Raw genomic sequence first — 19,193 nt, forward strand, 5'->3', positions numbered from 1 at the left:
CCTGCATCTCCTAGTGGACTGGAAATAGCACTGGCTAGCAGGGTTCTGCAGTTGATACAGCTGATGCAGTGCGAGGCTAGGGAGGCTAGTGGTACCTATAGGGTTGGCTGTGGTGGTAGAGGAAACTAAGGTGTTGTGTCCACACCTGGACATAGGCCCAGGTACCCTCAGATGGGAAGTGATGGCTGAACTAGATAATCTAGGAGTGGGGGCAGGTGAGGCAAGCATGGAGGCATGAGAGACTTCTGCTGTGTGGGGTCCTCTGGCAGAAATAATGCCCATAATTGAGCCCTAAACTAGGGTGGGGGTAGGGGTCCCACCTCTCCCAAGGCCCTGCTGATTCCTGCCTACCCACTTTCTGTCTGAGCAGGGACATGGAGTCCATGTCCTGGCACCAGGGCGGATGTCACTCCAGCTTGCCTGCATTTGGGGTAGCATCAGGAGCTCTGCTTCCTTCCCACCCAACTCTTACCTGGGACAAAGCACGAGACAGACAACTCAGTCTTCTATTGAAACTTATTATTTGCCATTAAGAATTGCAAACTACACTAAGAATGAACCACATCCTCCTCAGTGAGCTCTCAGAACACATCAGACAGCTCCCTTGTGTAAGCCCCACCTATGTCCACTCTGGGCCCAGCCAAAGCCCACAGCTGCTGCCCAAGGAACCAGCAGAGCCTTCTGCCAACCAAGGAGAGAGAAATGGCCTGTGGGAGGAGGCAGGAAGGCAGGCCCCAGGGCTGGCAGAGTTGCCCTCAGCTCCCAGAGGACATACATGTCCCAGCAGAGGGCCCGGGAGGAGCTGCCAGCTAACCCCTGGGTGTGACAGTGGACCTGACACTGGCCTGTTCCGTCCTCTGGCTGTAGGGCAACATATGGGGCATCTGGCCCACCCACCTTCTGGACAGGCCATCTGAGCTTTACCTGTGGCAGGGGCCGAGCAGGTGACATCTTTGGGTCCCAACTTTAGTCACCTGACAGCCCAGCCAGTGCAGCCCCTGCCATGATTCCTTCCACCCTCGGTCCACTGAGGCTGTTGTGGGTCACAATGGGCCTCACAGGGCACCAGCAACTCTTCTGAGATCTGATGGACAAAGTCACATCTGTGGAGCGACTTCTAACAGGACTTTAATCCCCAAGCAAACCCAGACGGGAGCCCAGAAAGCGGCAGGGTGGAGCAGCGTGATGCAGGTTGCAAGGGCGAGCCCCGTGCTGGGTTCTGCATTCGCACCCTGAGTGGTCCCTCTCCTCCAGAATAGGACTTTGCGCCTGGCAGACAGGCTGGATGGATGAGATGCGGTGGCCCTGAGCACTCCAAGGCAAGGCTGGCCCTTGAAGGCACCCCAGTAAGGGCCAGTGGAGACTATGCCAGCTGCAGGATTCTCAGAGGGACAAGATTTCAAAGTCTTCATCTTCTGAGTCAAAGAACCTTTCCAGTCGCTCCACATCTGAAGAATCTGGAAGGCGAGAGCCCCTGAGATTCCTGGCACAGATCAGCATAGGTGTGGGGCACACCAGACCCTGCAGCTGGTTGCCCCACATCCCCATGGAAGGGCCCACTCAATTGTGTGCGTGCCAGCCAGGCTGTGGGCTGTGTCCTTGTCTAGATGCTGAGCCCTACACCACAGAGGCCTGAGTGAGTGCCAAGCTCAGCTTGGGGAGTGAGGGATGAGGACTGGCTCCTGCAGGTCTGGGACACTGGTGAGGAGCACCCTGCAAGCTGCCCACAAGTGGGAGGGGCTGAGGTAGTCCCACTGTCCCTGAGTCGTGGAGACACTCAGAGCAGGCCAGGAGCCGGAAGAGCCCGCCCCATCTCTGGGCAGTTGGCACTGAGCTCAGTCAGTGCCCAGCAGTGGCACCCCTCGACCCTGTATATCCATCTCACCAGCCGCCTCCAACAGTCACCAGATGAATCCTGTTTGTTGTTTCAAGTCAGTGTTATACAGGGGCCAGGAAGAGTGGCCAACAAGGAGGGACAATTAGCAGAACAGGTGATGGTCCTCCACCCCAGGGCAAGGTCTGGGAGGGTATCTGACGGACCTGTCTGGGGCACTGAGCTGGAGCTAGGGCTCACCTTGCTGGGCCCTGCTGAGTGGTGTGACTTCCACCATGTGGCTCTCACCTCTTCAGAAACATATCTCCCCGGTTATAATGACAAGTCCCAGCTGCTATGTAACAGCTGACCCGGGTTCAGCCACAGGAGCTGATCCCCAGCCAACCTGAAACCAGACCTCATGAGAGGAACTGGGCCCCCAAGGCACTTGAGACCAAATTCAGTCAGGCTGTGGGAGGCAGCTTGGTGCCCAAGTCGCTCCAAGGTAAGAGGAACCAAATCAGGGCCCGGAGAGATACAAGCAGTGTTTGCCTTGCAAGCAGCCAATCCAGGACCTAAGGTGGTTGGTTCGAATCCCGGTGTCCCATATGGTCCCCCGTGCCTGCCAGGAGCTATTTCTGAGCAGACAACCAGGAGTAACCCCTGAGCACCACCGGGTGTGGCCCAAAAACCAAAAAAAAAAAAAAAAAAAAAAAAAGAAGAGGAACCAAATCAGAACTGGGCAGACGAGGCTCTGGACATGGTAAGGCACTGCACCCACTGGCTGAGACGCAGACAGTGCTGACGTCAAGGCTAAAGGGATCCTGGGCCATCGCCTCCTCTACTGGCCCTCATACACTGCCACATTTCCCCCGGCCTCTCCACAGACCCATACCCTCAGGCTCACAGATCCCTCAAAGCTGCTTTCCTGAGACTTAGGCTTCTGCCCTGAAGCCCAAGAACCTGCTCTTCATGTCAGAGACCAGGGAGGTCCTGTGGGGCTGCACTGTAGAGGGAGGACTGCTGCCTACACACCACTGCTCACTCACCCTCAGACAAGCCCTGCAGGAAAGTCCCTGTGAGCAGCCAGCGTGCTTGTGGCTCCGCTGTCCTGTGGGAGCAGTGACATTCAACAAAAGGCATCTGCAGGACCCCTCTGAGCCTGTTCAGGGAACTGCTCTGCCTCTAAGAATCAATGGGTCCCCCTAACTGTTTCTAAGAGGGTCCCTAGGCACCATGATCTATAACTCGGCCCATCAGCAAAACAGCAATGGATTAAGTGACATTCTCTCCTCCTCCTGGTGGCATGGGATACACAAGGATATGTGCCAGAGCCACCAGCTAAGGATACCCTCCCCCTCACCCCAGGACAGTATTTGTCCATCTGCAAGCCACCTCTCATCACTTTTCTGGGAGAAGGAACATCTCTCCTGTCCATCTCCCTGTGAGGAGATGGAATTCCAGTCCTGTGCCCTCCTTGTGAGCAGAAAGAACCTCTCCAATGATGACAAGAAACTTCTCACTCATTCTCTGTAAGGGTGTGTCTCTCCCTGCAGACCTATTGTCCGCTCTCCCTGTGAGCCCTTTTCACTGTTCTCACAAGTTTGCTGTTCTGGGCTGTGCTCTGTACTGTTTCCACACCTCATGCATCGACAGCTGGATTTGTACTCAGCTGGCCAAGGGGGCCCAGAGAGAGTAGCACATAAGGTGCTTGCCTTCCATGTTGCTGACCCAGTTTCCATATGGTCCCCAAGTCTGCCAGGAGTGATTCCTGAGAGCAGAGGCAGGAATAATCCCTGAGCTCTACCAGGTGTGACCCAAAACCAAAACCAACTGGCCAGAACTTGTATAGAACCCACAGACAATGTGGCCAAACATGCAGCTCTTTTATCTAGATCCAAGAGCTGCCTGTGTGGACTCAAACACTCTGCTACAACAGCGACAGGCTCCTGTGCTTTTGGTTCCTCCTCTTTCATCCTTACTCCTCAAAGGGCTCAGATCTGCACAGTAAACGCCTAATTGCTTCTACCCAGCAGCCTCACGTTCTGGTCAAACATGAATATCAGCGTTTCTCAGAATATCACGAGGAAAGGAGAACCTGCAGTCACAAGCCCCATGACCAAAGACACGTGATCTTGTGGGCCTGACTCAGGGGAGCCTGTCCCAGCCAGACGTAAGGTTAAGGGTCCCACCACCTGGCAACAGAACAAGGCTGTCTCTCCTCACTATCACATCAGGTACCCAATGTGTGTTCTTTATCTCAACATTTCTTAGGACACCCAGAAAGGTCCTTCCTGGCCACTGGACCAGGGTCCCAAACCTGATCAAGGATTTCTTTAGTGGTGGGAGTGAACAGGCAGAGAAACTTGCTCGAACAAGGCAGGGCTGCAGTGGGGCTGGGGTCAGCAGAGCAGAGGGAAGAGGCTGTGCCTGGCCCCAAGGCAGCCTGTCTCTGGGGAGTTCGTGTGTGTGTGTGTGTGTGTGTGTGTCTCTCTGGGGAGTTCGTGTGTGTGTGTGTGTGTGTGTGTGTGTGTGTGTGTGTGTGTGTGTGTGTGTCTCTGTGTGTGTCTCTCTGTCTCTGTCTCTGGGGAGTTCGTGTGTGTGTGTGTGTGTGTGTGTGTGTGTGTGTGTGTGTGTGTCTCTGTCTCTGGGGAGTTCCTCTCTCTCTCTCTCTCTCTCTCTCTGGATCTCTCTCTCTGTCTCTGGGGAGTTTCTCTCTCTCTCCTCTCTCTCTCTCCTCTCTATCTCTCTCTCTCTCTCTCTCTCTCTCTCTCTCTCTCACACACACACACACACACACACACACACACACACACACACACACACCTGGAGACTATGCTGTCCGGGAAGCCTTTGTTATTTTTTGTTTGTTCGTGGGTCACACCCAGCAGTGCTCAGGGGTTACTCCTGGCTCTGTGCTCAGAAATCGCTCTTGACAGGCACGGGGGACCATATGGGATGCCAGGATTCCATCCATTGTCTGTCCTGGATCAGCTGTGTGCAAGGTAAACACCCTACCGCTGTGCTGTCTCTTCAGCCAGGCCTTTATTATTTTTGTACGAATCCATCTTGTTGGAAATTGACTGCATTTCGAGGCCAGTAACCAACAGTGGACTATCTGGGGTTCACTCAGATCTTAAAGGCATTGGAAGCAACAAAGGCAAAGATGAGGGAGGCACAAAAGAATAGCTCTTAGCCAACGGCCTGGCCCCTGCAACATGGCCTGTGGCCTCAACTCACCTAAGGACAGGTTCAGGACATCAGGGCAGGCCAGGTGGGAAGGCTGCTGCTCCACCAGCTCAAACATGGGCAGGGCGCCTCCAAGTTGTGACAGCTGCAAGCGAGACACAGCCATTAGGGGCCCCTTTGGCACACACCAACCTCACAGCAGAGCTAAGGCCACAGGGACATGGCAGGACAGGAAGTAGCTACATGCAAGGTCTCCACATGGGACTGAAGCTTTGCTGGAAGCCCCTTCCCAATTCACCAGCCATGTGCCCCACATTCTTTGAAGCTATGAGGAATGTAGACACCCCCCAAGACACCCCCCCAGGACCCTGCCTCAGACCCGACCCACATGGTCACAGAGCTACTACCCACCTTCCTGACTTGCTGGCACCAGTCGTCAAAGTCGCCTTCAGTCTTACAGAAGAATCCCTGTCACAGAGGACAGCTGTGAGCCTGGGTGGGCCCAATCAGCCTCTCTGCACCCGAGATCCCTGGCATTCCCGGCAAGTGAACCTGTCCCTGCCAAGGCACCAGCACTGGCACTGGTGTCTCTACAGCTTGGTGGGGTGGCAGGACCCCAGTGAGAGCAGGAAAGGGCTGGCGGGAACTCAGCTCTTGCTCTGAACACGGTACCCTACTTGAGTGAGGCCTTGCAGCTCGGACGTTCCATGGGACTCTGTGGCCATGGAAATCTGCTCTCCTAAGGAGCCTTGTGTGATGTGGGCCCTGGATCTATGTGGATGTGACTGACTGCTGTGTACTTAGTCGAGCACTGAGCTGTCATTGCCATACTTGCACACGGACACAAGCACGAATGCGTACACTAACAAACAGCACACAAAGTCTGCCAGGCTGCACCGGAACAGCATAGCGAAGGACACTGCTAACCCTGCCTCTGAATTCTCTGCTGTATGAGCAGACTGCTTCCTATACGGTGACAAAATGACAGTTTCCTTCTGCTCTCAAGCAGGGCCAGGCATGGACGGACTGGACTGAGCCTTTCTGCCCATAGCCAAGGTGGAGATGGCAGCGGGTGGAACGCACCACAGCGATGGACGGGTCGAGCTCCCCAATGCTCATCCTGCTGGGTGGATGCTGGCAGTGGAAACTTTCATCTGGGATGAAGCCGCCGTCGTTCAGCTCCACGGCCGGCTGTGTCGTGTGGGGGTCCAGGTAGATGAGCTCCTCACCTGAGAAGGCCAGCGTTTGGCCAGAGCCAAGGAGCAGGGGCACCTGCTCAGACCCATACCCCAATCCCCACGTGCTTGAGCCAGGCTGGCAGCCCAGCAGGCTCAACATCCAATAGCTGCCCAGAAGGGCACAACTGTGCCACACTGGCTGGACCAGGGCATGAGGACCGCCAAGGGGCAGCCCGGTGCCTCCCACCTCCCACCCTGGTTTCTGGCCTGCCGTGGGCCTGCAGCTCACCCACGTAGCCGATGAAGTAGTGGGCACTGTTAGGCTTCCCTCCGATTACGCCAAGGGACTGGGGCATCATGAAACAGTGCTGCAGAAGAGGGGTGGGGGCTGAGCACCCATACCCCAAAACACAGCAGACCTGTCCCCCATCCATAGCACATGGCAGGAAAACAGGAAGGTTGGGGCCAAGGAACTCAGGAAGAGTAAAAGACACAATAGAGGCAGGAGGGTCACCAGGGTCTGCAGAGGCTCGGTCTGAGATGCAGCCTGAAGGCTGAGGCCCATATGCTACAATCCCTCAGCTCTGACCTATCCTCAATGCTGGTCCCCTTGGTGCAGAAATCCCTTGCCCAGACCTTACTTCAGGGCAGACCCCACACACACACACACAGTTCAGATTCTCCCCTCAACTTGAACCATCCCTCAGTACAGACCCACCTTCAGTGTCTCCACGTAGGCCTCATTGATGTCAGTGAGGCCCAGCCGCAGGGGGATGAGAAGCACCAAGGGTCTCCAGAGTGCAGGCCTGTTGGTGAGCTCGGCTCCAGCTGGAAGCCCGTTACAGTGCCTGTCTGTGTCCATGGGGCAAGCAGCTGCGCCCAGGCAAGGACTGCTGCCTCTGCACAGTCTTCCTGAGGGAGAAGACCTGCTTTTACAGGCACATGTTTGCCCGAAAGAAGCATGTCATTACTGGAGAAAGTCAGACTAAGACTGACCCACTCAGAATAAAAGCAACATTTTCTGGGCATCACTGACCCACGTTGCTGGGTCTTGAGATGAACAGCTGCCCCCTGAGCTATCACTGAGGAGTGACTCACACAGCTCAATGCCAACAGGCTCCACTCTTCTAAACAACAAACAAGGAGCCAACCACAGCTCTGCAGAGGCCCAAGTCTGGATAACCTTGAGCACTAAGCCAAGAGTCGCCTCTGAGCACAGCCAGGGTAGCCCCGAGAGCCATAATCTGAGACTGTGGACAGCAACACTCCTCTTTTCGCAGCTCCCCACAAAGAGTGAATCTTTCACGTGAGCTCCCATAGCTTCTAGGCCACAATGAGCAGGGTGCAGGCACCTCTCCCATTGCTAGGACCAATCACAACAGGACAGGGAGGTCAAGTCAGTGCCAAGAGGCATACCGAGATGACAGGGACCTGCTGGAAGCTGGGCACTCAGCAGCTGCAGCAGCTCTGAGGCTATGGGACATGAGACCTTCTTGCCTCCAGCCACACTATGGGCTCCTGACTTTTTCTTTTTTGCAGGGGAGGGGTTTCAGGCCACATCTGGCAGCGCTCAGGAATTGCTCCTGGCTCTGCATTCAGAAATCACTCCTGGCAGGCTCAGGAACCATATGGGATGCCAGGAATCAAATCCAGGTCCGTCTTGGGTCGACCGCATGCAAGGCAAATGCCTACTGCTGTGCTATCACTCCAGCCCCTCTCCTGCTTTTATAAGGTACTTACGACCTGCAGAATATCATTTCAGGGGGCTGGGCCTATTGCCAGCACACTCTGTCCCTGTCACCTTGGCTAACTTCATTGACCTTTTCTTTTTCCTTTTTTTTTTTTTTTTGTTTTGTTTGGTTTGGTTTGGTTTGGTTTGGTTTTGGTTTTGGTTTTGGTTTTTGGTTTTTGGGTCACACAGTGCTCAGGGGTTATTCCTGGTTCTATGCTCAGAAATCACTCCTGGCAGGCTCAGGACCATATGGGATGCCGGGATTCGAACCACCGACCTTCTGCATGCAAGGCAAACGCCTTACCTCCATGCTATCTCTCCGGCCCCTGTTGACCTTTTCTTATTTTAAGAACCGTGGGCTCATCTCAGGATTTCCCTCTTCAGGGAAGCTGGGAGTTGGATCACACCCAGAAGTAAGTGCTCAGAGATCACTCCCAGAGATGTTGAGACAACCATATGTAATGCCAGCAGTGGGGTGAACCCAAGTATGTTGTCTCGTGCCTATTACGTCTACTCTGACAGGCCCACAAGGAGTTGCATCCCTCAGGTTGGGCCAGGGAGTAAGAAAAAGTCTCCACACGGCCTCAGCCATGAGCAAGTCTTAGCACTTCCTTAAGGGAAACGGGCTCAGCAATAGCCCAGGGTGGCACTTGAGCAAGGCCAAGGCTGAAGCAGCTCCGGGAGATTCTTCAGGGAAAAGCCACTGAGCAAGACAGGAACCTGCAGGACGCCAGGGTCTGGTGGGCTCATGGGACTCGAGGTGCTCACCTGCTCTGCAGAGGCACGTGGTCCTTCAGAGAGGAGCCAGATGCAGTCATGATGCTCCCAGCACAGACTGTCCAGAGCAGGGCTCACTGACTGAGCCTTCCCCACAGAAGGGTCCCAGAGGACATCGTGGTCCTGTGTCACCCCAGAAAGGCCCCAGTGGACCCAGCTCCAAGGGCCCATTAGCCACTTACGAATGTCATCCATCACCACCGTGTTGTCCATGGCTATGTGCACTGCCAAGGCGCTCCATGTGTCGAAGACAGCGAGTTTCCTAACAGAAAGCAGGGGATTGGCCATGAGCATTGCGGTGCACACTGGGCGTCAGCCCTGCCAAGACCAGAGTACTGCCCTTCTGCCACATACACCAGCTGGCACACCCAGGAGCCACTGGCACTGAGTAAGGCCTCCCCACCAGATGTTCTGTGGCCCTAACACATGTAGCTTGCTGCCCACCATCCTATACCTCCTCACAGACAGGCCTGGCACCAGGCTGAGCCGGCGAGCCAACAAGTGATGCCATACCCTGAGCAAGAGAATCGAGCGCACACAGCATAAGGTGAGGCCTGTCAAAAAGACTCTTGGGTAGAACAGGGCAGGCCCGCACAGGCCAAGGCCCAGAGGGCACAGGGTGGGGGGCAGGCAGTAGAGCGATGAGGTGGCAATGGACATGATAGCCCTGTCCAGTCTCCCAGAAAGTGGACACCAGATGGAAGGGCAAGGCCAGCCAACCACATTATATGAGGGGATGTTCGTTACGATGGAAAATCAAGAAGCTTAGCACAGGGCAAGAGTGTGAGCAGGTCAGTGTGTGAGCAAAGTGAGGGCATGAGAATGGCTGAGTGTGGGCTGGGCATCCAGTGTGTGTGCACAGGTCAGTTCAGGTGAAAATAAGTTGGTGCAGTTGGCTGGGGTGGGTGGTGAGGCTGAGTCGGTGCCAGCAGGAGGGCAGGTGAGAAGCACTATTACTAGCCTACTAGCTACTACACAGCACTACTAGCCTGGTACAGTGGGCACGGGGCAGCACCCAGCCTGAGCAGCAGGGCCGGGGTAGGACAGTACTGCAGGAACAGCTGGGTCAGAGGGCGTTTAGCGCAGGGCCAGAGTGTCACGTGGACATGCCAGTGCTGAATGAGTACAAGATTGGCCACTAGGTGACAAGCACAGGTGGTGAGTGAGACCCAGAACCTGAGGTCAGGGAGACCACTCAGAGCAACTGTAGGGTAGAAAGGAGGAGGGGCCTGTACACGTGTCCCCAAGTGTGCCCATTAGAGCTCAGGGCAGCATCGAGCTGGACGGGCTCATGAGACAACCGTAACCGACCCCATGGGAGTGTCCGATGGGGGCCACTGCCCCATTAGAAGTCAGACCCTTTGGCCCACAAGCCCACCTGGCCCGGCACCTTGAGGAAACCCCAGTGTCCTGCGGCAGCGCAGGAGCCCCTGTTTCTTCCAGCAGAGACTCGGGAGCTCTGGCCACCCCAGCAGGGTCGTGTTGCCCCAGACAGGAGGAAGCTGGTACGTACTTCAGGACTTGCGCCACCGTGTTGGGCCCATACCACTGCCCAATGGACTTGCCCTCGCCGACTCCCATTTGCGCTGCAGGAAACAGATGTAGTTGGGGTGTGCCCAACCTTCCTTCAGAAGGGCAGGGTACAGGGGTGGGTGAGGACCAGATACGGGAGGAAGAAGCCTGCCAGCAGCCAGTGCGCCAGTCTCCGAGAGCCTAGGGGTCATCTGGGCTTCTCTCCCATCTCTGTCAGGGAGGACGTGATGCTCCGAGTGACATGCTTGGGACAAAGGAACACCCAGACTGACAGGGAGGAGAGGGAGAAAGCCACACTGACAGACTGCTAGGCCCGGGGCCCCACCTATCTGGTGGATGGAGTAGTGACTGTCCTTTCTGTCGAGGAAGGCGTGCAGCACGCTGAAGTAGGCATCTGGCTGCCGCCGCCGCTGCGTCCACCTCCAGTCTAGCACACAAGGGCTTACGGTCAGTGTTTGCATAGCCGAGGAACCTAGCTGTCCTCTCTTAAAACCAAGGAGTGCATGGCAGCCGAACCACTCCCTGCTCAGGTTCTCCTGCGTTTTACACATACTTCAACAAACCCACCAGCACCTATCCTGACGGAAAACAGAATAGAGGCTGAGCGAGCACAGCAGGAAGGGCGCTTTCCTTACATGCGTCTGACCCAAGTTTGGTCCCGATAACCCATATGGTCCCTCAAGCACCACCAAGAGCTACACCTGAGTACAGTCAGGAGCAAGCTCTTGGCATCACTGGGTATAACCCAAAAATGGGAGGAATAGAGAGGGAGGGAGAGAAAGAGAGGGAGGGAGAGAGGGAGAGGAAGGGAGAGAGAGACAGAGACAGAGAGGTCTCAGGGATTATGGATACTTTCTCAAACTATATATTTGGATTCTTTAGAGCAGCAGTCCTTAGACTTTTTCCATTTGTGATACCCTTTCAAGAAATGCAGAGCAAAATGGTGATAGAAAGGCCCAAGATTCATGAAGTGGCTGGCTCTGAGCCAATTTGGGTCACTGAGCACTCAGAAATCTTTCACAGCTGCCCAATGCGCCACAACCCCGCACTTGGTTCGGCCCTCACTTTACCAGCTATTCTGGTCAGTCTCGAGACCCAGAGCTGTCCTTGAAGGCCTGGGCACTCCCTTTCCACCCCAGGCCCCAAGTCCTCCCTGGCTCCTAGGAGCCGCCACCCCAGGCACCACTCACCGCGGCCCAGGTGCCGGCACAGCAGAGCCTGAGCAAAGATCATCTGTCCGCAGCGCAGCATGCAGCCCCAGCCTGTGTCAGAGGTGGGGCCCGTGCCCCCTGCAGCATGGACAAAAAAGAGGCGTTCAGACATGCCAGGCTCCATAGGGCAGTGTCCCTGGAGCCCACAGCCAGGATGTCCTAACCATACCTACATAACTAATGGACCAGAGAAGAACATGACCCTGGGAAATAGAGTCTACAACATGTAGGAAACCCAGAAAGTCGGAGTCAAGTGGAAGCAGTGGGCAAAGGGGCCACATGAAACAGAGGAAACTGCCAGGCTTGGTGGTGCAGGTACAGGAACAGCATCACCACATGGGCACAAGGACAGTGGCTTCACCATCACCCCAGCCTCACGGGGGCTAGTCTGTGACATGGAAAAAGGTGCCAAAGCTGCTGACTCCCCACCCACTCACCCCAGGGAAACAGAGGAGCCTTGATGATGGTGTCAGCTCTTACAAGATAGTTTCTCATGGTTCTCTGCATGATGAGCTGTGTGACTGCTGGACAACTCAGCACAGCTCACCTCGGTGGAGTGAAGCTCAGTATAGCTCAATGTAGTTCAATGTAGCTCAGCTCAGTGTATTTCATTGTAGCTTAGTATATCTCAGTGTAGCTCAATTCAGTGCAGTTCAGCTCAATATGCTCAGTGTAGTTCAAATGTCTCTCTGTGTAGCTCTGCTCAGCTCAGTACAGTAGCTCTGTAGTTTGCCCCACTTTCCGCACTAGGCCCAACCAGGCCCAAAACCAGCAACACTGAGACAGTTGCCACAGCACTGACACTAACCCACAGGGACTCCAATCTCCACCCTGCTGCTTCCCCTGTAAAGTGTCACATTGACATCAAGGCAAAGACCTGAATGCAGATGGGCTACTCAGGACATGGTGCCCTGGTCTCTAATCTCTGCTCATTGTTCCCTGGCTGCAAAGGTGGAAAGCCAGTCCCCACCCTCTGTCCTCCTCCAGGGACAGGAAGAGTCACTGTTCCACAGAATGAACCTCAATGCTGTCCCAGTCACAGCCCTCCAACAATACGCATACACACAGGCAGGACAAACACAAAGCAATGTCCCCAAACAGCTTGTGGCCATGGACTCCAGTAGGAGGCAGGCGGCACAGGCCCTACCAGGCCAACACTCCCACTCCACAATGCAAGATTTGTTCTTCTTTATTTATTTTTTTTTTTTTTTTAGTTTGTAAGTCTCACCCAGTGGTGCTCAGAGCTTACCCCGGCTCTGCACTCAGGGATCACTCCTGACAGGCCTCAGGAGACAACATTTAGAGCTGGGGATTGAATCTGGGTGTGCCATGTGCAGGGCAAGTGCACATTCTTCCCACCCAACATGTAGGCCTTCTATATCATTCACTGCTTAACCTTCTGTCCTGCTGAATAGTTTTTAAAATGCAGACAGAGACCTGGAGTTAGAAAGTCACTGACCTTGTTCCTGGAACCCAGACAGGGATTCTGTCACAAGAGTAAGGTGGGATGGAGGATAGAGCCAACTGCTAGTTTCTGAAACTAAACTATAAGCCCACATTCCCACCTTGTGAAACTTTCAGCACATCTAACAGACATTGTACTCACCAATGGCTGGGAAGTTTTTCCTGTATGTAAACCAAAGTCTTGATGCCACATCGGACAAGATCTCATCCTTTTCTAGAGAGTTGGAAAGCAAACACACACAGAGCATTAATTCTGCAGGTTCCTACAGAGACTACTCTGCACACATCAGCCCCAGAGCAAGCCCTACCTGTGAAAATGCTGTATTTCCTACCCAGTATCCAAACAGGATCCGAGGTCTCTGGGAAATCTTCGAACTCAGCAAACCGAAGAGTGTCATAGGTCAGAGTGGCTACAGAGAATAAAGAACCTGAAATTGGAGCGAGCCCTCAGGCCTTTTCCCATATAGAGCCCCCCTCGGAAGTCTGTGTCACATCAACACCTGGACCCTGCTGAGAAGCTGTGGTGGGCAGAGGGCATCAGGCAGGGGACAGTAGGGCGGCTAACTGCCCAAACTTTCAGTTGGAAGTTTAAGTCAAGTAAGGGGAGATAGAAGGTGCTGAAAAGGGCAAAAGACTAATGGTTTATGGGGGGTGGGGGGGACAATAAAAATCAATAAACCAGTGTCAGAAGACAGTTCTAAGACAAAAGTGGCTGCAACAGAAGCCCACAGTCTCCCCTGGTGCTGGGCATATGTTCTATGTGCGACTAGGCCCTGTGGCCACAGACTGTGAGTAATTCATGGCACATCTGGCGAGAAGGGCAAACACAGTAGATAGGATCTTGGTGAGCACTGCACCTGGAGCATAGCCCCTGTAGCACCAGGATAGTATGTGAGTTGTGCGGCTAGAAGAGCACAGCCGCCAGCATCACAAGGCCAGCAGGGAAGCAAGGGCCAGAGGGCAGAAGTGTCTGTCACAGATGCATGTGGCCTCATGGGCAAGTGTCCCCTCGAAGCCTTCCATGGGCTTCCACCAATTTACCACACCAGTTTCCTTTCCTGGACTCTGCCCAGCTTGTCACTCTGCCGAGCTCTCATGATCGGGGTATGGCACTGAACTGTATGGGCGCCTTGACATCTCCATCCAAAGTCAAATACCAATGGGTGTTCCCAGCACCTTCTCAGTGCCACTATATGCACAGGCTCTGAGGCAAGCTGAGTGCCAGGCCGGGCCCGGAGCTGGGGAATGGATCCCAGCGATCCCAGCTCAGGCATAGGTGCAGGCAGGGCCTGGGGCATTTACTCCACCACATCTGTGCGGAAATGTCCCCCACTCGTGCAGCAGATGAAGACCCAGCACCCGCAAACTCCTTTCCAGTGTGGCTGCCCCAAGCCCAAAGCGCCCCAGAAGCATAGCTGGATGCCCAGCTGTGACCCTGCAGGCTCACTGGACAGATATACATATAGATTGGAGCAGGGAAGGACTGACATAGCCCTGCAGGATGCCCTGGCTGCAGGAGACCAGGTGGTCTACAGGAGACCAGGAGACCTCTACTCAGAGGCCTCTATACTCCCCCGTCAGGGGCTCCACTGGGACGAGGGGACCTAAAGACTGCCCAGGTCTCCAGGTCACCTTAGTCAGTGTTTTTTTGCTTGTTCACCAGGGTTGCCTGTTGCACCTGGCTAGAGTCAAACTCTCTCTTCCCCAGAGCTGGAGCCACCAGGTTCCTATCAACCTGGGACAGAAGCAGCTCCTGGAGTTTAACTCCCAGACAGGAGCAAGGTCTGCCTGTGCCCACAGCCCAGCCACCAAGACCTGTGATACAAGGACCTTCTGGGAGAGGGAGAGGGAGAGGGAGAGGGAGAGGGAGAGGGAGAGGGAGAGAGGAAGAGGGAGAGGGAGAGGGAGAGGGAGAGGGAGAGAGGGAGAGGGAGAAAGGGAGGGAGAGAGAGAGAGAGAGAGGGAGAGGGAGAAAGGGAGGGAGAGAGGGGGGAGGGAAAGAGAGACAGAGAGAGAGAAAGAAAGAGGGAGAATCCGGCTGCAGGGAACTATGACATGGGAACCTTCCCTCCTGAGGCAAGAGAGAGAAAGGAGAGAGAGAGCAAGAGAGAAAGTATCCAGCTGGGACCTGAGACATAGGAACCTTTCCCTCCAAGGCAGCGCACACAGTACATATACCTGTGTGTCTCCATGGGACATGGGGCACCAAGGCCCTCTCCTCCCGTGGCAGCGGGTGTGTGTGTGTGTGTGTGTGTGTGTGTGTGTGTGTGTGTGTGTGTGTGTGTGTGTGCACCAAGGCCCTTTCCTCCTCTGTGTGTGTGTGTGTGTGTGCACCAAGGCCTTTTCCTCCTGTGGCAGCAGGTGTGTGTGTGTGTGTGTGTCCCCAGTTCCTAGATCCATGACACAGGGACCCTTCCCCCCAAGGCAGCATGTGTGTGAGAGTGTGTGTCATGGTTGTGGAAAAGTGATACTGAGGCCCTTCCCTCCTAAGGGAGCTGTTTGTGGTCTACAGCACTGCATGTAGGTGAGAGAACATGAGTGTAGACACCATGACACTGAGGCCCTTTCCTGCTGGTATGTGCACACATGTCTGCCAAGGACTGTGGCCACGGCACGGGATGCAGCCTTTCCAGCTAACTTCCTCAGGAGCTGAGCACAGAGGAAAGAGACAGAGATGCAGGAGAGAGCACCTGAAGGGACGACAAGCCCAGTGGCGCTGATGCCCAATGTCCACACTGAGATGAGAACAGTTGGCCTCCTTCCTAGGTGCCAATTAGGATTTACAGGCAACAACGCAGCTTCATAAGGGAGGCAACAAGGAATTCCCTGGGGCTGGACAGTCACACAACTCCAATCGGGGCTAGGAAATGTGGGCTGGACACCGGAAGACAGCAGCCCAGCTCTGGGCTCTGCTGAGGCAATGCCCTCAGACCTGCCTCAGGCCCCTCCCACACTGTCCTCTGCCCATACCAGATTCTGAAGGGCTATGGCTCCTTGGGACCTCCTCTAGGGCCATCACATCTGCCTCAGAGCAACTTACCCACAGCATGTGACCAGCTGTCTCATGCCTTCCTACCATAGAGGGGCTACCAATGCCCTATCTATACTCATCTACACCAGAAGCCCTGGTGCCCATCCACACACGTGATGTGGAGTCCAAGAGTCCATCTACATGAAGGAACAGAGTCCAGGGCCCATCTACACTCAGTGTACAGTCTTGGTCTGGGCCGAGCGGCAGTGACAAACACGAAGAGGTAGCGACCACTGGGACGCACATGACTCCAAGAGACCCCATCAGACTCACACTAAGACAAAGGCAGTGCATGTGATTGCCAAGACGCTTCACATCCTTTGCTCAGAGCTAAAGGGGAGGCACAGGGGGATTCTGGGCCAAAGGCCCAGTCATGGACACAGCAGGGCAGGCCCGATCATGGAAACAGGAGGGCAACCTGAGTCATGGACACAGGAGGCCCAGCTGCCCAGACACAGACACTCTGTTCCTCGCCTCCTCACCAAGGCCCAACACTCCAGGCTCATGGATCTCCTTGATGTATTCTCTGGGATTAGGGTTTGTCCTAGGAAGGCCCATATCTGACGATGCTCCCTCCTCACATGGGTCCTCTCTGGTGGGAGACAGCCCACCAGCACAGCCTTAGAGCAAGTGCTTGGTAAGTGCTACCTCAGAGCCCTAGTAGACCCTCAGAGACCACAAGCACCCACAGAGACTAGCAGACCCTCCTCTTCTGCACAACACTCAGGCCTCATTGCCACACTCAAGGCAAAAATCCCTCCCCCGACAGGATGCTCCATCACCAATATCATCAACACAAATTTTTGGTTTTGGTTTTTTGGGTCACAACCCATTATACTCAGGGTTACTCCTTACAGCTGTCAGGCCTCATTTCTCAAACAGGAGACTAAACCTCCCTCCCCCTGGAGGATCTATCACCAACAAGACTTCTTATTTTGTTTTGTTTTAGGGCCACTCAGCGGTTCTCAGGGGTTACTCCTAGCTCAGGGCTCAGAAATAACTCCAGGCAGAATCGGGGGACCATATGGGATACTGAGGATCAGACCCAGCCCTACCTACTGTACTATCCCTCCAGCTAACATAATTTCAAAAAGAAATAAAAAGGCTTTTGGCCACACCCAGCGATGATCAGAGCTTACTCCTGGCAGGCTTGGGGAGCATATGTGGTGTTTAGGGATTGAACCTAGATCAGCTGCATATGAGGCCTTCCCTGCTGTCCTATCTTCCAGCCCCCCAACACAACTTTAGGCGGCACTGGGGGGGGGGGGGGGATGAGAGCTGTGTGCAGAGCAGTGAGTACTCAAGAGGTCTGGCACCAACACCCTCACTCACTTCCTTGGCACTAAGGTCTCATCACCATGGTACCAGTTTTACAAGCCACATGGAACCAGGTTGGGGGCGCCCACACACCCCGAGTTCAAAGGCTTTTGGCTCTCAGGGAGCACAAGACCAGTAAAAGGAGGGTGAGGGCGGCTACAGGGGAAAGCATTTCCCAGGAACACCTGACCTCCCGCAGCTTCTTCCCTGGTCTACCTCATCACAGCCCAGAGAGGCCCAGAACACTCTGATGAAGATGGAGGGATGAAGGGAGTGGAACCATACCTGGCGATGCCCTGGAGTTATACCTGGTTCTGCACTCAGGAATCACTCCTGGTGGGCTCGGAGGACCATGTGGGATTACCAAGAATCAAGGCTGGGTCTGCTGCAATGCAAGGCATGCACTCTCCCCAATGTGCTGTACTATCACTCCAGCACCAGAGAAAAATAAACAACTTTAATTTTATCAGTCAGACAGCAGAGAATCAGGAACTTGAACTCAATAAATGGGGGCAGCCCCGCCCCTGGACGAAGCATGACAGAGCCCAATGGTCGCTGGAGGCAGAAGGGCTGGCCTGCTTGTGCCTGCTGATCCAGTCTCCGAGCTATACCAGCTTGTTCAGAATAGGTTTTAGGTCTGTAAGTCAAAGGAGCTCAGCCTTAGAAACCCTTTACCAGTCATGTTTTGGGTGTGGCTGTTTATTAACCCTCAAGCCAGTCCAAAAGGAGATGCCTAAGGAGGTGGAATGGAGGGGGGAGAGGAGGGTCCCAGAGCTTCTGCTAGGACTGGTCAGAGCTCCCATCACACCTCCCCCTGCTGTGGGCACGAGGGAGCAGGGACCTGAGTTCAGCACAAATCCATCCGCTCACCAGGGAAGAAAACATGCCCGGCTCTGCCTGGCCGCTCTCGGGCCAGGGCTGTGGCTTCCGGAGCCAGGCGTAGGTTTTCTCCTCTGGATGGCGCCAAGGGACACCTGCAGACCAGGCTCCTAGCAGGTCGTGTCCCTGTCCTTCTGAACAGCAGCTCCCTCACATCCTTGAATCCGTATAGACAAGCCCATCGGACTCCACCGCCTGCTGGCACCTGTTCGGTTGCTGCAAGGATGGAGCCGGCGCATATCACTCACTCACTCACACACACACACACACACACACACACACACACACACACACACACGAACACATTCATAAACACACGCGCATATCACTCACTCACTCACTCACACACACACACACACACACACACACACGAACACATTCATAAACACACGCGCATATCACTCACTCACTCACTCACACACACACACACACACGAACACATTCATAAACACACACTCACTCACTCACCGCACCTCTCCTGCCAAGTGCCCTGCCCCGCGCGTGGGACCCGGCTACACCCGGGCGCCGCTCTCCAGCACCAGGTCCGAGACCGGGCACCGGGGACTCTGCAGAGCCCCGAGCTCGCTGCGCGCAGCACGGCGGGGCCCGCGGCCACTAGCCCCGAAGCTGCAGCCTTGCCCGGCCCGGCCCGGCCGTGTCAGCGCCTGCCTGCCTGCCTGCCTGCCTGCCCGACACGCGCGGCCGTGCGTGACGCGGTGGGCCCCGCAGCTCGGGGCCGGGCCGGGCGAGAGCGGCCCCTTCGCAGCCCCGGCCGGCCCTCAGCCCCGCAGGCGCGGCGGGAAGCGGCGCAAACGGCGGGGCGCGAGCCGAACCTCCAGGCCCGGCCCCGGGCTGGCTCGTCCCGCCGCCCGCACCTTCCCCGGGCCGGCCCGCGCCGAGACACGCACCCCGGAGCCCGCGCCCACACCCGCGCCGCCGCCGCCTCTCACCCGCGTCCATCTTCGCCCCAGACCGACTCGGGAGGCGGCGGCGAACGACGGCCCCGGGCGCAGCGCGACGCAAAGACGCGACGCGACGGGCAGGGCCGCCGCCGGGGCCAATCCGGGAC

General features: G+C 55.5%; 1 protein-coding gene across 1 annotated transcript; it reads right to left on the minus strand.

Moving 5' to 3' along the window:
- Positions 1 to 1,104: 1,104 nt before the first annotated feature.
- Positions 1,105 to 19,166, minus strand: ATG4B (autophagy related 4B cysteine peptidase). Its single transcript, XM_049773468.1, has 13 exons — positions 19,075 to 19,166; positions 13,206 to 13,307; positions 13,040 to 13,111; positions 11,413 to 11,511; positions 10,548 to 10,649; positions 10,203 to 10,275; positions 8,872 to 8,951; positions 6,899 to 7,092; positions 6,470 to 6,548; positions 6,086 to 6,231; positions 5,414 to 5,470; positions 5,054 to 5,147; positions 1,105 to 1,457 (listed from the first exon to the last, which is right to left on the minus strand). The coding sequence occupies exons 1-13, from the start codon at positions 19,082 to 19,084 to the stop codon at positions 1,384 to 1,386; spliced, it is 1,182 nt and encodes a 393-aa protein (XP_049629425.1). The 5' UTR covers positions 19,085 to 19,166; the 3' UTR covers positions 1,105 to 1,383.
- Between the last annotated feature and the right edge of the window lie 27 nt (positions 19,167 to 19,193).

This window comes from Suncus etruscus, chromosome 5, assembly GCF_024139225.1.
Source record: "Suncus etruscus isolate mSunEtr1 chromosome 5, mSunEtr1.pri.cur, whole genome shotgun sequence".
NCBI lineage: Eukaryota > Metazoa > Chordata > Mammalia > Eulipotyphla > Soricidae > Suncus > Suncus etruscus.

What these genes read in the sequence shown, in the direction of transcription:
- ATG4B (XM_049773468.1), bottom strand. An exon ending in GTGCCGGCACCTGGGCCGCG is followed by an intron (nt 10,650 to 11,412) that starts GTGAGTGGTGCC and finishes CTTGTGTGCTAG; the next exon opens with ACTGGAGGTGGACGCAGCGG. An exon ending in CTACTTCATCGGCTACGTGG is followed by an intron (nt 6,232 to 6,469) that starts GTGAGCTGCAGG and finishes TGGCCTTCTCAG; the next exon opens with GTGAGGAGCTCATCTACCTG.